Source organism: Odocoileus virginianus, chromosome 10 (assembly GCF_023699985.2).
Source record: "Odocoileus virginianus isolate 20LAN1187 ecotype Illinois chromosome 10, Ovbor_1.2, whole genome shotgun sequence".
In the NCBI taxonomy this organism is placed as follows: Eukaryota; Metazoa; Chordata; class Mammalia; order Artiodactyla; family Cervidae; genus Odocoileus; species Odocoileus virginianus.
The window spans coordinates 23,296,635-23,309,608 of record NC_069683.1 but is presented as its reverse complement, the minus strand read 5'-3'; the positions used below and the strand labels follow the sequence as shown (position 1 = coordinate 23,309,608).

Sequence of the window (12,974 nt, the reverse complement as noted above, 5' to 3'; positions counted from 1 at the left end):
GGAAAAGTAAGGATTAGTAACCTCGACTTTCATTCAGCCAGTATTTGAGGTCTTTTCTGAGCCAGACATTGCTCTTGTTACTGGGGACTCAGAGGTGGACCTCCCTTCATGGAGCCTGTATCCTATACAGAAATCAAGAGAATGATTTGGTTAAGTATTGTTTACTTAACTAAAACATAGTGTAGCATTTAGGTTGAGAAAAGAATTGTGCTTTTCTCTCTCCAGATCACTTAGCTAAGTTTCAATAGTGTAGGAGGAGACTTATATGTCTAGGGAGCAAGTCCAGAGCCAGCCTGAGAGTCACGAGAGTGTTTAGGATCCAATATGGCAATGGCATATTGTCAATGGCATAAATCAGCTCACACGAAGAAAGGTGTCAAGGAAAACCAGCAGGTGGAGACTTGAATATATCCAGTTCAAGTGGCAGACTTGAGAACATTAGCACTGATAAGTTCCTGAACAGACCATATTTTCCAAGCCGAGTGAGGAGAATCCCAAAGCCTCATAGCTATTGGACCGAGAGTTGGGACTTAGCAAGAGGGAGTGATAACAAAACCTCCCTGATGGATGCAGGAGGGCAGAGGTCAAGAGGAGGGCTGGCTGAGCACTGAGAAGTGCATCTTTGGCTTGTGTGGTTGAGTCCATCCTAAAGGGTCCTTGGTGGGTGGCAATAGGGAGAGCCAGTGAGAACGACCATCTGGGAAGTGTTTGACTTCCAGCAAGCCTTTTCTTATAAATGTTGTTTTTGGAAGCGCCTTCCTGGAGGTATGTCGTCAGCCTTTTTGCTATTGGTGATCTGAAATTGTTTGGAATCCAGAACTTAAACTAATTCAAGAAGCAGACTCTTGCCTTGGAGCACTCTTATCTCCTTGTCTTCTGGGTATAATTACATATACATGTATATTTATTATATGTATAATAATATATATTAATATATTTATTTTTGGTCTAGCATGGTCTACTTGTGTCGGTAAGATTGAAAACTCTGAGGGAAAAAAAAAAGAGAGAACTCTGCTGGCTAGGCGAGAGCTGTTTACAGTTTCTCCAATTCTCATACACCTTGTTTTCAGAAGACAGAAATAATGCCTATTTCTGTCCTGCTCTTGTATGTTTACTTCCTGTTGGTTTCTACCGGATGTACTAGAGGGAGAGGGTGGCTAGAGTTCTATATCTTTAATAAAGTTTCTGAGTTAAGAATGGGTTATCTGCAGGTTTTCCAGGAGGATGCCCAGGTTTAGCTGGGGCATCCAGCATGAAATTGGCTCCTATCTGTCTAGTCCCTTTTATGCATATGTGTCCTTTGTAGCACAGAACATATTGTGTAAGGAGTTGACATTGAATGTGTATAGACTTAAAGCTTTTAACCTAGAGTTCATGGGCTTCCAGTAGGCTCAATGATAAGCCGTAAGGTATTCAAGAGCCACCAGAAAAAATTATGCAAAACTTTGAAAACATGTATGTATAGTCTTCCTTTTTTGAGGAGAGCAGCTGTAACTTATATTAGATTTTCAAAGAGGCATATGACTCAAAATGGTTTTTAAAAATCTCAACTGGCTTAGAGGTTTATCCTGATGATTTTTGCCATTCTTCAGGGAAACAGTCTGGACTCAAGTCCAACTTGAGAATCAAGTGGGAGATTTCAAAATTGCAAAATGGCAATTATCCTTCCTCTAATTTGAATAGAATCCAGAATTTCTCTAACTTGGGAAGTTTTTGTTTCCTTTCTGAAAGCACGTTCTGTATGAGAATTAAAAGTGACAGAAAGTGATAGATGGATTCTTGAGAAATCTTTATCTGATTTCAACACTTGGAATACACACCTTTTGCAAAGTTCCTGCTCAAGTATAAAACTTGAGATTAATGAATGTGGGCGGAACTTGGAAATGCTAGATGTCATTACAAGCTTCCTCAGGTAAAATGACAGAAAGATCCAAAAGATACAAGCAAGCACCTCTAAAGATACTCCAAAAATAAATGAATGAAAGCAACTTTATGAAATGCTACATAGAAGGCTTCTAGCTCATGGCTGGGTCACCTAATCAAGTAGGTATAAAATCTCTTTTCCATCACGGGTTAAGTTGCTACTTGATTTCTTGTTCTGAGCCTGTATTCAGGGGGCTTAGTTTGAAGAATGAGTAACACTGTATGGATAAGCATACTGAATTTGCATTTCTGATGTTGTCCTAAGATTCTAAGAGATTTGGGGAGCCTGGAAAGATAAAATCAGGCCTCAATCTTCTCTAATCTTCATTCTATAATATATGCATACATTTTATATAGATAGTACTGGGAGTAAAGTTTTTCTGGAAAGACCCCAAATAAATGATGTTTTCATAATTGATCTGGTTTGTTCACCTTTCACACGGCCATGCAGCAGCTTAGGAGCGATATAATTGGATGTGGTCTTGGTTTGGTAATTCACAGCCTGAGACTCAGGATCAGACAACAGCAGTGACAGGTAAACTCTTATGTCTCTTGCTTCTCTGTTGTCTTGAATGCCAAGCCTTTCAGTGTTATTGGAAAGGACCCCATTATCATGTCAAAATTTCCTATTGATGCTGTGTCACCATCCTTAGGGAGAACAGAATCTGGCACCATTTCGCTTAATAGAGAGGCCAGTGAATCTGGGGACATGACTAGATTCTACTCAACATCTTGTTTGTTTTCCTACTGGCAACATGCACCTAGAATCAGAATTATTTTTCCTTCAGATCTTTAATTAAGAGATTCATTCAGAACACGTCCTCTTAAAGAAGTCTATTAGAAAACGCATACACCTAGTTTCTGCTGATCTAATTAACACAGCCAATAATAATAACAGAGGAAAATACTGATTTACAGATGGAAAGCGTAAGCTGTGGACAATTGTTTGGACATGTGCTACCTTAACTGTAAAATGTAGGAAGTAACCTGTGCTTGATGTCAAAATCTAGGCTTCTGACAAGCTCCCTGGATGTTTGACTATTCATTCTAAGTAGCTATAAAGTGTTTTGACATAAGAGTTTTTGTGGGAAAAGATTCCAAGTCTGTAACAATGGGATATTGTTAGCATATCTTCATTTACTAACTTTCATTGATGGAGGATATGACCATATTTCAAAATAATTAGAACTTTTTTAATTCAGAAGAATAGTTATAAAAAAAGATCCTTTATGTTTGCTTAGCTTATAAGACAAAATAAACTGTATTTTTTATTTTGACAAATATTCCTATAAGGAAAATAGTACTGATATTATGTAGTGATTAGATAATGTTGGCAGGGTGGGGGAGAGATTGACTGAAGAATTTTTTAAATGGTATTTTTAAAATGTTTACAAGGTTTATCTTCATCAGACAAATGTTGTGAAGGGAAAGGTCTTGTCAGTACTTCTCTTCGGGCCACTTCTGGGCTTTCTTGATAGCTAGAAAAAAGAAATCTAATTCACCTTACTTTTTGTATTTGGGGATTTAATGATGGTTTCAGCCTCTCTGCTTGAACTTTTCTCAGTTTTTGTATATACTATTTTCTGGCACTAGTGGTAAGGAGCTTGCCTGCCATTGCTGGAGACTTAAGAGATGTGGGTTCCACCTCTGGGTCGGGAAGGTCCGCTGGGGAAGGAAATGGCAACCCAGTTCAATATTCTTGCCTGGGAAATCCCATGGAGACAGGAGCTTGGCGTGTTACAGTCCACAGGGTCGCAAAGAGTTGGACACTACTGAAGTGACTTAGCACGTAGCACTATTTTCTACTATTCTTCTGACACACATCATGGCTACAGAAATGGCAGTCTTTGGAAGTTTCCAATCAAGACTCTGGCTTCTAGTCTTGTTAGTGAGATCACTGGGTCACTTCAGTTTGTCTTTCCTGATTGATTATTCTATTTTCAGAGACTGAGTCTCAAAATGTCCAGTTCTGCTTTGCAAAATCTGGCATTGATGTACAAGCAACCACGGGCAACGTCGTTTGGGAATTTGGACTCTGACTGGAGAAAAGTGGAATGGCATCTCTTTCAGGCTTTCGCCTCAGCTGTCCTTCTGCCATGTGTCTGGTATTGTTGGGGCCATGTCTCTGAGACTGTGGGCAGACGTATCACACCCTGAATTCTTAGAGGATGATACTGGTTGACCAAAATAGAGGGTAGAAGGTGAAGGACTGGAGAAGAGCTGGATTTCAGAATCATGGACTGTTACATGTGGTTGTTGCTGAGTTGCCCAGTCGTGTCTGACTCTGCGAGCCCATGGACCGCAGCACACCAGGTCCCCCTGTCCCTCACCATCTCCCAGAGTTTGCCCCAGTTCATGTCCATCGCACTGGTGCTACCATCCAGCCATCTCATCCTCTGACGCCCTCCTCTCCTTCTGCCCCCAGTCTTTCCCAGCATCAGCGTCATATGTGGAAAGGATCAATGTCTTGTTCAGTCACCATTTCTAATCATCTAATCTTATACACAATTTCTCTGAAAAATGACCTTTCTGATGGTGAGGGATATAATACTTTCTGTAAAAGCTCATTGGTGGATAGTTCCCATTATCACCTTTTTATTTTTACTTATGTATTTATCTACTTAGCTGCACTGAGTCTTCCTTGTTTCACACAGACTTTCTCAAGTTGCTACTTTTGGTTGCGGAGTGAAGGCTTCTCATCAGTCTTCTGGTTGTAAGCTAAAATAATGTTGAGAACTGCAGTGTAGCTTTCATTTGCATTCAGAGTTACGGTAATCAAATGCTAGAGAAGATCAAACCTAATAGCTGGATGAGTAGCAAACTGTGAATACAATTGAGGGATTTTTAGAAATGATTGACTTGGGTTTAGATTCCAAGGTATTACTGAAGGTGGCTTAACAAAACAAATAGGCACGTGTGAAACTTTTATTGTATTCTTAACAGCCTAGCTTTCATGGCGTATGCTTAATAATAAATGCATCTGAAAGCATGGGGGAGTTTATCGGCCTTATGCTCTTTTACTTCTTTGGTGAAGTTATGTCTATATTTATTCTTTTAACTTCCTTGAAAAGAGTATTCCGTTGTAAAGATCGTACCCAGTTGTCTTTAGATCTATACATTAGCTTGAGACCAGAATGTAACAATTTGGAGTATAGAAGTCAAATCTCTCACTTCTTTCTTATAATCTTGGGAATTCGGTATACATTCTGTGCCTGTTTTTCTCCCTTTGTGAAATGGGTCACTTGGCATTCAGCTCAGCTACTAACGCAAGTCACCACAACAGGTACGGATTCAAGTATCATCTCAGCAGGCTGGGAGCCAACTGAAGAAAATGAAGATGAAAGAGACAGACACCCCAGTTATTCTGGATCAGGCATTGATGATGATGAAGATTTTATCTCCAGCACCAGTAAGAATAATCAATTCCTATAAAACCATCTGTGCCAGGCTTATCGCTTAATCTGAGTGATGCCCAATAGCATCTTTCTTGGGAAATAGTTAATATGAGAAATGAGCATAAGCCTCTGATCACAGGTTAGTTAATTATGCATTGATGAGATTATAAAGGAAGAAACTGATTTTTTTTTAATGAAAGCCAAAATATCCTTGGAGGAGACATGGGGAAAATCTTTTATAAAATTCTTAATTCCTCATGTAAATCCTTCCTGTTTTGTGTATTTATATGTTAAAGCTGAGCTATAACATAACAGTGCCAATTATTAAAGACAAATAGTGAAGCCATTGCATCATAGTATCCAAGTTTGTGACAGTTATAAAACTTTTTTGAGAATAGAGATGGAAATTGAGCTGAAAGTTCCTTTAAAAAATCAAAAATTGGTCTAATACTCTGCCAGATAACTGAGTTTCCTATACTTACCTGTTCATGAGCTAAGATATTGCTGAATGAGATGAGATTCCTGAAACTGACTCCATCACAGCTCTGCCTTTTTTTTTTTAAAGAGAAGATGTACCTTTGGGGTGCTAAATGAGCTCTCTAAGGTCACCAAAGTCCAGTCTGTCCTATTTGAACGTGGGAGCTTCATCCCCAAAAGTATAGCATCCCAGGAGGAAGGGGTCCAAAAGAATAGCTTAGACCTGAAGGCATTTGAGTATGTGACATCAGTACAACAAATACTTGAGGTGAACTATATGCTTTATGTCAAAGCTGTATTCCTTAGCTGGACACCCCTGCAGAGCTTAGAAACTAACAAGGGAGCTCTCTTTAGTAACTTCAGAAAGAAAACCAAATACCCTCAAAACACTGGAGCTTTACTATTATACTGTCTGTTGGGTTCAGGATATAACCATATCATCTAGGTTGGGCATCGAGAAAGATGTGGTCTTGATACTTGAGAAACTAAACCCTCTTGAATGGCAAGCCAAAGAGATCAACCTGAAAATAAATTGTATGCTCAGGCTCCAGGGGGAAACGTCCCTTCATATCGTTTCATCTCTACGGCATATTTTTCCATTTCAGCTCACTTTTCTTCTTGGCACCCATGCACTTATTTGAGCAGGATGCCCACTTCCTTCTATTGGGGATTGATAACTGCCAGTTCTTCATACTAAATGAGAATATAATTAATGAGTTTACCTGATTTTATTAACTTGTAAAATAGAATCCAATAGTATTATCATTCTGAAAAGAGTTTTGTATTATTTGGGTATCAAAATAAAGTTCAAAAGAGTTAGGATGGATTTGCAAATAACCTTTCCAAAAGACGTTGATTCTGATTTTGTCATGATTCTTCGGTCATGTGCATCTCTTCTTCCAGCCCTGTCATGTTTGGGGGTGACAATATCAGGGCGGTGGTGGATGTCTGCTTCTTTTAATTTTAGGGGAGCTGCTGCAATGGTGGTTGGTTACCTCTGGTTTTTCCTACTGAATGTATGCATCTTGGTTTTCTTTTCATTGGCTATGAATGGCTTGCTCATGAAATGCTCTGTATTTGATGAGAATTTCTGAGGTGTTTGATAAATATTCAGAAATACATAGCTCATCACATGGCTGTTCTACGTAGATATTTTTCCTTTGAATCATCAGTAGGAAAGCTCTGGCTGCTCAGGGTGTTTCTTTCCCCATAATGCTACTAATGAAGTAAAGTGGTCATCATGGCATAACCTTCAAGCATCTACATGTAAGCACACTTGAGATTCCTTTCAAGTGCAGAGGGTTGTTACAGACTGCATGGACGCGCAAAGCATTGATATTTTTGGTTCTCCTCGGTGGAGGGCTGGTGTTTTCAAAGCTGTCCTTCCTCCGGCTGCAGCTTCTTTGCCTGCTTTCTCCAGAAGATCTCATGTTCTGACCTCCATGTGTTCTCTAACAGAATGCGAAGGACACTGAGATACTTAACAGTATGGCTGAGTCAAGCTGAAGTCACTCTCTGTTGTCCCTTCATTTCTACTCAACCATCTATACAGCCTGGTATAGATGAATGACTGTAGACTACAGAAGGGAGAAATGTACAAAACAAATGGTGAAGGCTCAAGAAATAACGTTCTCCTAATTACTTGAATCATCATTGTCACAGTTTCAACCACACCATGGGTTTTTACCCACCCACAACAGAACCAGAATTGGATCCAAAGGAACCCCGACCATTCGAATCCAGAAGCATCACTTCAGACAACCACAAGGATGACTGGTAATGGGTTACACATACTTAAAAGATTTCTTTTTCCCCTCAAAGTCTTTGGTGCTGCAAATGTCAATCATCAGGACACAGTGGGAAAATTTAGTTACTATCTCATCACAAATTCTTAGTGAACTTTCATGAGGATACTCCAGCTTGAGTCATTTGTCAATTATATCATCTGGGCATAAGATATTTTACGTTGCTTCATTATAAAATTGAACATGTTAAAATGGTTTATGGTGCTGCCCTTGACAAAGTGGTCATAGTGGCATAACAGGTAATCATGAAGACATTCTATGCACATTGGTTTTCTCTTGGGAGAGATTAGTGAAGTCACGCAGAAGTATTAAGAGTTGATGCTCAGAGGTACTACTTAGGCATTGAACCATTAAATGGCGTGTACTTTGATGAAAAGAAAAAAGGAAAAACAGAACCATCAAAAACCGGTTGATAAAAAGTCACAATGTATATAACCATCATCATGACAGATGTGGACAGAAGTAGCACCAGTGCTTATGGAGAAGGCTGGACCCAGGAACCACACTCTTCTCTCAGTCACCAAGGGTATCATGATGAAGAGGAGACCCCGCATTCTACAAGCACAAGTAAGAATGGCAGTCAGCAGTTCTGGTTTAGTTGAGTAGTGAAGCCACCCCAGAGGGTAGGGAAAAGACATTGGCTACGTCTTCTGTCTCCACACAGTAATTTCTTTTATTCCCAGAACACAAAAAGCTGCCAAATCTGCACATGGTTTCTTAGAAATTGGAATTAAAAATACTAACTTGTCAAGTTGCCCAAAAGGCCAAAATGTTTAAAAATATCTAAGATATGTTTTTTTGTGTGTTAAAGATTCCCAGAGTTTCCATTTGGGTAGTTTGTGTGTTTTTACGGAAATGTCTGAAGGAGAGTGTATTCTTTTGGTGCTTAGTCGTGGCATGTGGAAAGAAAATGTGACAAATGCAAGGATCTTTGGAACTCTGTTTTCTGTAAAGATCTTTGATAAATCCAGCTTCTTTTTCACATTCTGTTTCTCATCCCATTGTAGAAATACCTCCCTTGTACTCTTAGGAGGAAAGACAGTGACTTAGATGGACTATATTTGAATTCCTTGACTGTTCTTTTTCTGTTTTTAAACTCAGGGTAATTTGGGGGAAGGCTTTGATGCTGTTATTTTTACTTATGTGCAAACATCTCAGGTTTCCTAAAGCAATTTCAAGTCTTTCTACGGGCCTATGAGGATAGGACAAAAAAAGAAGTAAGTGTATTCTCTTCTTTTTTTGTCTCTCTCTCAGAGATGTCTATGATATTTGTTATAAAAGAAGCTTTAATTTAGGATAACAGCTCATAGCATTATAGAAATTATGGTTCAACCATGGTTCTTATAGCCTTGAACACTCCAAAAGCAAAAAATATAAGAAACAATCACTAAAAGCCAAAGGAGTTTGGGAATCCATGGTTTGAAAATGTCTTCAGACAACAAAAGAAACTTTCACACATCAGCTAGGACTGAATAGATCACTACATCCTGAGCATTGTGACCTTCCCCAGTAGCTCAGACAATAAAGAATCTACCCACAATGCGGGAGACCTGGGTTTGATTCCTGAGTTGGAAAGATTCCCTGAAGAAAGAAATGGCAACCCACTCCAGTACTCCAGTATTCTTGCCTGGAGAATCCCCATGGACAGAGGACCTGGTGGGCTACGGTCCATGGGGTCGCCAAGAGTTGGAAGCTACTAAACACAGCACAGAGCATTGTACTGAATACGCCCAACAGGCCTGCATCTCATTATTGACCACAGTAGATTTGATATACGCATGAGAATTATGGGCTGAGTCAACAAAAAGAGTCTAATGAAATGAGAAACAGAAAAAAGAGAAATAAAACAGAAATAAGAAACAGAAATTTCTTCAGAACGGGATTCTGTACCAGTCCCTTTGGGTCCTAATAGTTTATTTTAGAAATTATTAAGACAGTGTGTACCTAAAAAGCAGAAAACTATATAAGAGGCTGGGAATTAATGAGCCTATTGTCAAAAAGTAGTGCGGCAGGGGCATGATTACTGGAGGGTAGCTGAAAAACAGGACATAACAAAACCTAACAAAGTGGCAGCTGCTTCAGCGATTCTTTTATGGGGACTTGCAAAACATCAAGTGATTCTGGCTGGAGATTTCTAGGCTTTATCAAAAAAACATCTGCAGCTTCTAGAAGAGAGTCAATTTTTGTATTTGCAATGGAAATCCTATAGTCTGCTAACCCATATATTGAAGACAACAGAGGGTTACTGACTATTTAAAGGATCATTGTGTTTATAAAGATAGTGGTAGAAAGACTACAGAATAGTGTGTGCATTTTTTTCTTTTTCTTTTCTTTTTGACTTTAAGCAGTTTATGTTTGGATTAAATTTCTTTTTTTTTGTTTTGTTTTTTTGGTAATTATATCCAGTGTTGTTTCTAACTTCATTTTTTGTCAGGAGGTAGTGATTTAATCAGGGGGAGGTAAAACTTAAGATTTTTATTTTTTTCCCCTCCCTCTGGATAACCAGTTAACTTCAGGAATGTTTTGGCCAATGCAAGGGTAAAATGAGGGCAGTAAGTTTTATTTTTTTAAATGTCTTTGGTGTTGTCAAGTCACACACGTTATTTTCTAAAATAATGAAATAAACTAGTTTTACAAGTTGCAAACTGTACTTCAGCTTGGCAAGTTTATACAGCCTCTTTTTCTTTTTTTTATTGAGGTATAGTTGATGTACAGTATTTAACTGATTTTCTTGATGAACAGAACTTCAGTGTTAGTCACAGTGGATGAAAATGTCAATGACTTTCTGATTCTTCCCAAAGGCACCCTGATACAATTTTATTTCATTCATTTTGTCCTTTTTAAAACTAGATAATTACAACATTGAGTGCTTGAAATTTAAGCCTGTTACACACTTTTATAATGCCAAACACTGGTTAGAAAGGTTTTACATAATGTCAAACATTTGCTAGAAGAGTTTTCTTCCACTGAATTAAATTTATTGAAACATGATTTTGACAATTTTAGATGCTCCATAGACGTAACCTCGTAGTATATCAGTGGAATAGCATCTCAACCATTCCCAGCATCTTTCATGCTGGGCAAATGCACTGCTGGTACATTTCCAGTGTGTGAGATGTTGAGTCATGTGACCACTATTTGAGAAGGCTTCCTGCTAGGCTGATCTCATCATAGATTATTAGATAATATACTCCTCCCCCTCAAATCACTGAAGACAAGAGGTTAATTTTTTTGAATGAACAGTTCTTTCAGACAGGGTATGTGAGGCCATAAACCCTAGTAAAATAAGAAGAGTACTAGGAATTCATAGACTGTGATCTAGTTATAACTTTGTGCCGATCTGGCTATGTGATTTTGAGCAAATCACAACTTCTTTGGGCCCCAGTTTTCTCACGTGATAAAGGATTTAGACTGAAGACTAAAGGCCATCTGATTTCTGATATCCCTTTTAGAGTTACCAGTGGTCTCTCTCTTTCTTGCCGTCCCTTTCTGCCTCCTGTCCCACCTGTATATGTGTTTAAGGTAGAGAGCTATGTGTCGGTAAGGAAAGTAATTGAACAATCACAGCTCACCATTGACATTCTTCTCACAGCCCAGGCACCCACTACTAGCACAGCGGAAGAAACAGCTACCCAGAAAGAGCAGTGGTTTGAGAATGGAAGGCCTGGGGAATATCCCCAAACGCCAAAAGAAGACTCTCACTCAACAGCAGGGACAGCTGGTAATGCACGGTTTCGCAGGCAGACTTGGGTGTTAAATTCCAGGCATTGAGGACAGTGAACAAGAATTGGAAGGAATTGTCACAAGATGTTACATTCCCTTAATCAATGACCAGGCAGTCAACACGGAGCCAACCCTGAAGTGCTCGTAATAAATCCCCTGAACAGAAGTGGATACAGGCGCAGAAAGAGACACAGAGAATATGTCCTTGCATGTGTCGTTTTCGGATCTAATGTGGGCATCCCTTGGGGAGACTGTAGAAGAGACTCTGATCGTGTAAAATACTACCTTTTCTTTTATAAGGGAATCTTCTCTATGATGTGGGTCCAGGCTTTATAACACAGTTCTATAGAATACTGGACTTGTTAGAAGGCATTTGGTCAGAAAAACCTCAGTAGTTGAAGAAATGGAGCCAGACATTTTGAGACAAACACCTGTCTGGTGTCATTTGGCCTTTTGTCATGTTTATTTGGAGATTTCTCCTTGAATATACAATTGTTTCTTCTTAAATTAAAAAGAAAAAAAACCACCTCTATACTTGAACTGTGGAATTGGGGGGATTGGAGTCAAATCTTGTTATCTCTTGTCATTTCTTAAGCGTTGCCGGATAACTTCACTCTGCCAGCTCTTATGCATGTGTGACAGAAGCCTTGAAATGCATCCTATCTTGTAAAAGAATGTGAATTCCATATCCTTACTTGATAGCAGTGAGAAATATTCCTGTGTTTTCATTTGCAATATAGGATATAACGCATGATTTTCTTCCGGTGTGTGGCAGCTTCTGAATTCATAGCTGACAGAGTGGTGGATTCAGTGACTGGCTATATGGTGTGGTTGTTGCCAACGGGCCACTGTTGTCATCCTTTCTACCTCTGCGTCTTCATTGGCTCAGAATGAAGCCAAAGCACGTGCTGCATTCTTATGTCACTTGTGCCATAAATCTCATTGTTGGTGGTAATGCTTCTAATGGAGTCCATTCATGCTTTTGAGATGAATGGCATTGACTTTCCTGTCTATCTGGGGGGTGGGGAAGCTGTTACCTGACTCCTTCTCTACATCACTACTGGCCTCACATGCATTTCACCGGGATGTGGTTGTCTAGGAATGATCTCATGTTTGGACTCCTGCACTTCCTCCTTCCAGGGATGGTGGCAACATGGTGTAGGTGAAGAACTATTTCTCTTCCATCTTTTACTTTATCTATAACTTCTCATCTACCCCCTAGAGAAGTTATTAATTAATGCCTTTGCATCCTCTACTTTACATGCTGATTGCTAGGGAAAATGAGCATGAATGAAACTGTACCTGCTAAAACATTCTGCATTTACTCAACTTCCCGGCCCTCTAGACCCAGAAGATGGTTTCGTTGTCTTGAGTAGAGAATATAGTCTTTAAAAAAAAATCAGTGTATCCCTGGCCAGATGTCAACTAACACTTTGATAATTGCTTAAACTGCATAGTCACAACAGCCTCAACGCATGTCAGCCATCCACATCAAAGAGTGACAACGCAGAGCCAAGAGGACAGTTCCTGGACTTACTTCTTCGACCCAGTCTCGCATCCAATGGGGCGAGGTCATCAAACAAAAGGAAGGATGGGTAATAATCTCTGAGCTCTTTTATATATTATGTTTTAGAAAGCCACCAAATGGCTA

At 39.3% G+C, this 12,974-nt stretch overlaps 1 protein-coding gene across 11 annotated transcripts in view; it reads left to right on the top strand.

Moving 5' to 3' along the window:
- CD44 (CD44 molecule (IN blood group)) overlaps positions 1 to 12,974 on the top strand; it is an 88,993-nt gene that overhangs the window by 50,812 nt on the left and 25,207 nt on the right. For 4 of the 11 annotated variants that reach the window (XM_020912261.2, XM_070473190.1, XM_020912260.2 and 1 more), the window contains exons 6-10: positions 5,207 to 5,332; positions 7,458 to 7,571; positions 8,051 to 8,167; positions 11,193 to 11,321; positions 12,781 to 12,918. The exons of 3 other annotated variants lie outside the window; for them this stretch is intronic. In XM_020912261.2, the coding sequence (XP_020767920.2) occupies positions 5,207 to 5,332; positions 7,458 to 7,571; positions 8,051 to 8,167; positions 11,193 to 11,321; positions 12,781 to 12,918 (624 nt within the window). The remainder of the gene's footprint in view (positions 1 to 5,206; positions 5,333 to 7,457; positions 7,572 to 8,050; positions 8,168 to 11,192; positions 11,322 to 12,780; positions 12,919 to 12,974) is intronic. 4 more of the 11 variants (XM_070473189.1, XM_020912262.2, XM_020912263.2 and 1 more) reach the window with 4 other exon arrangements.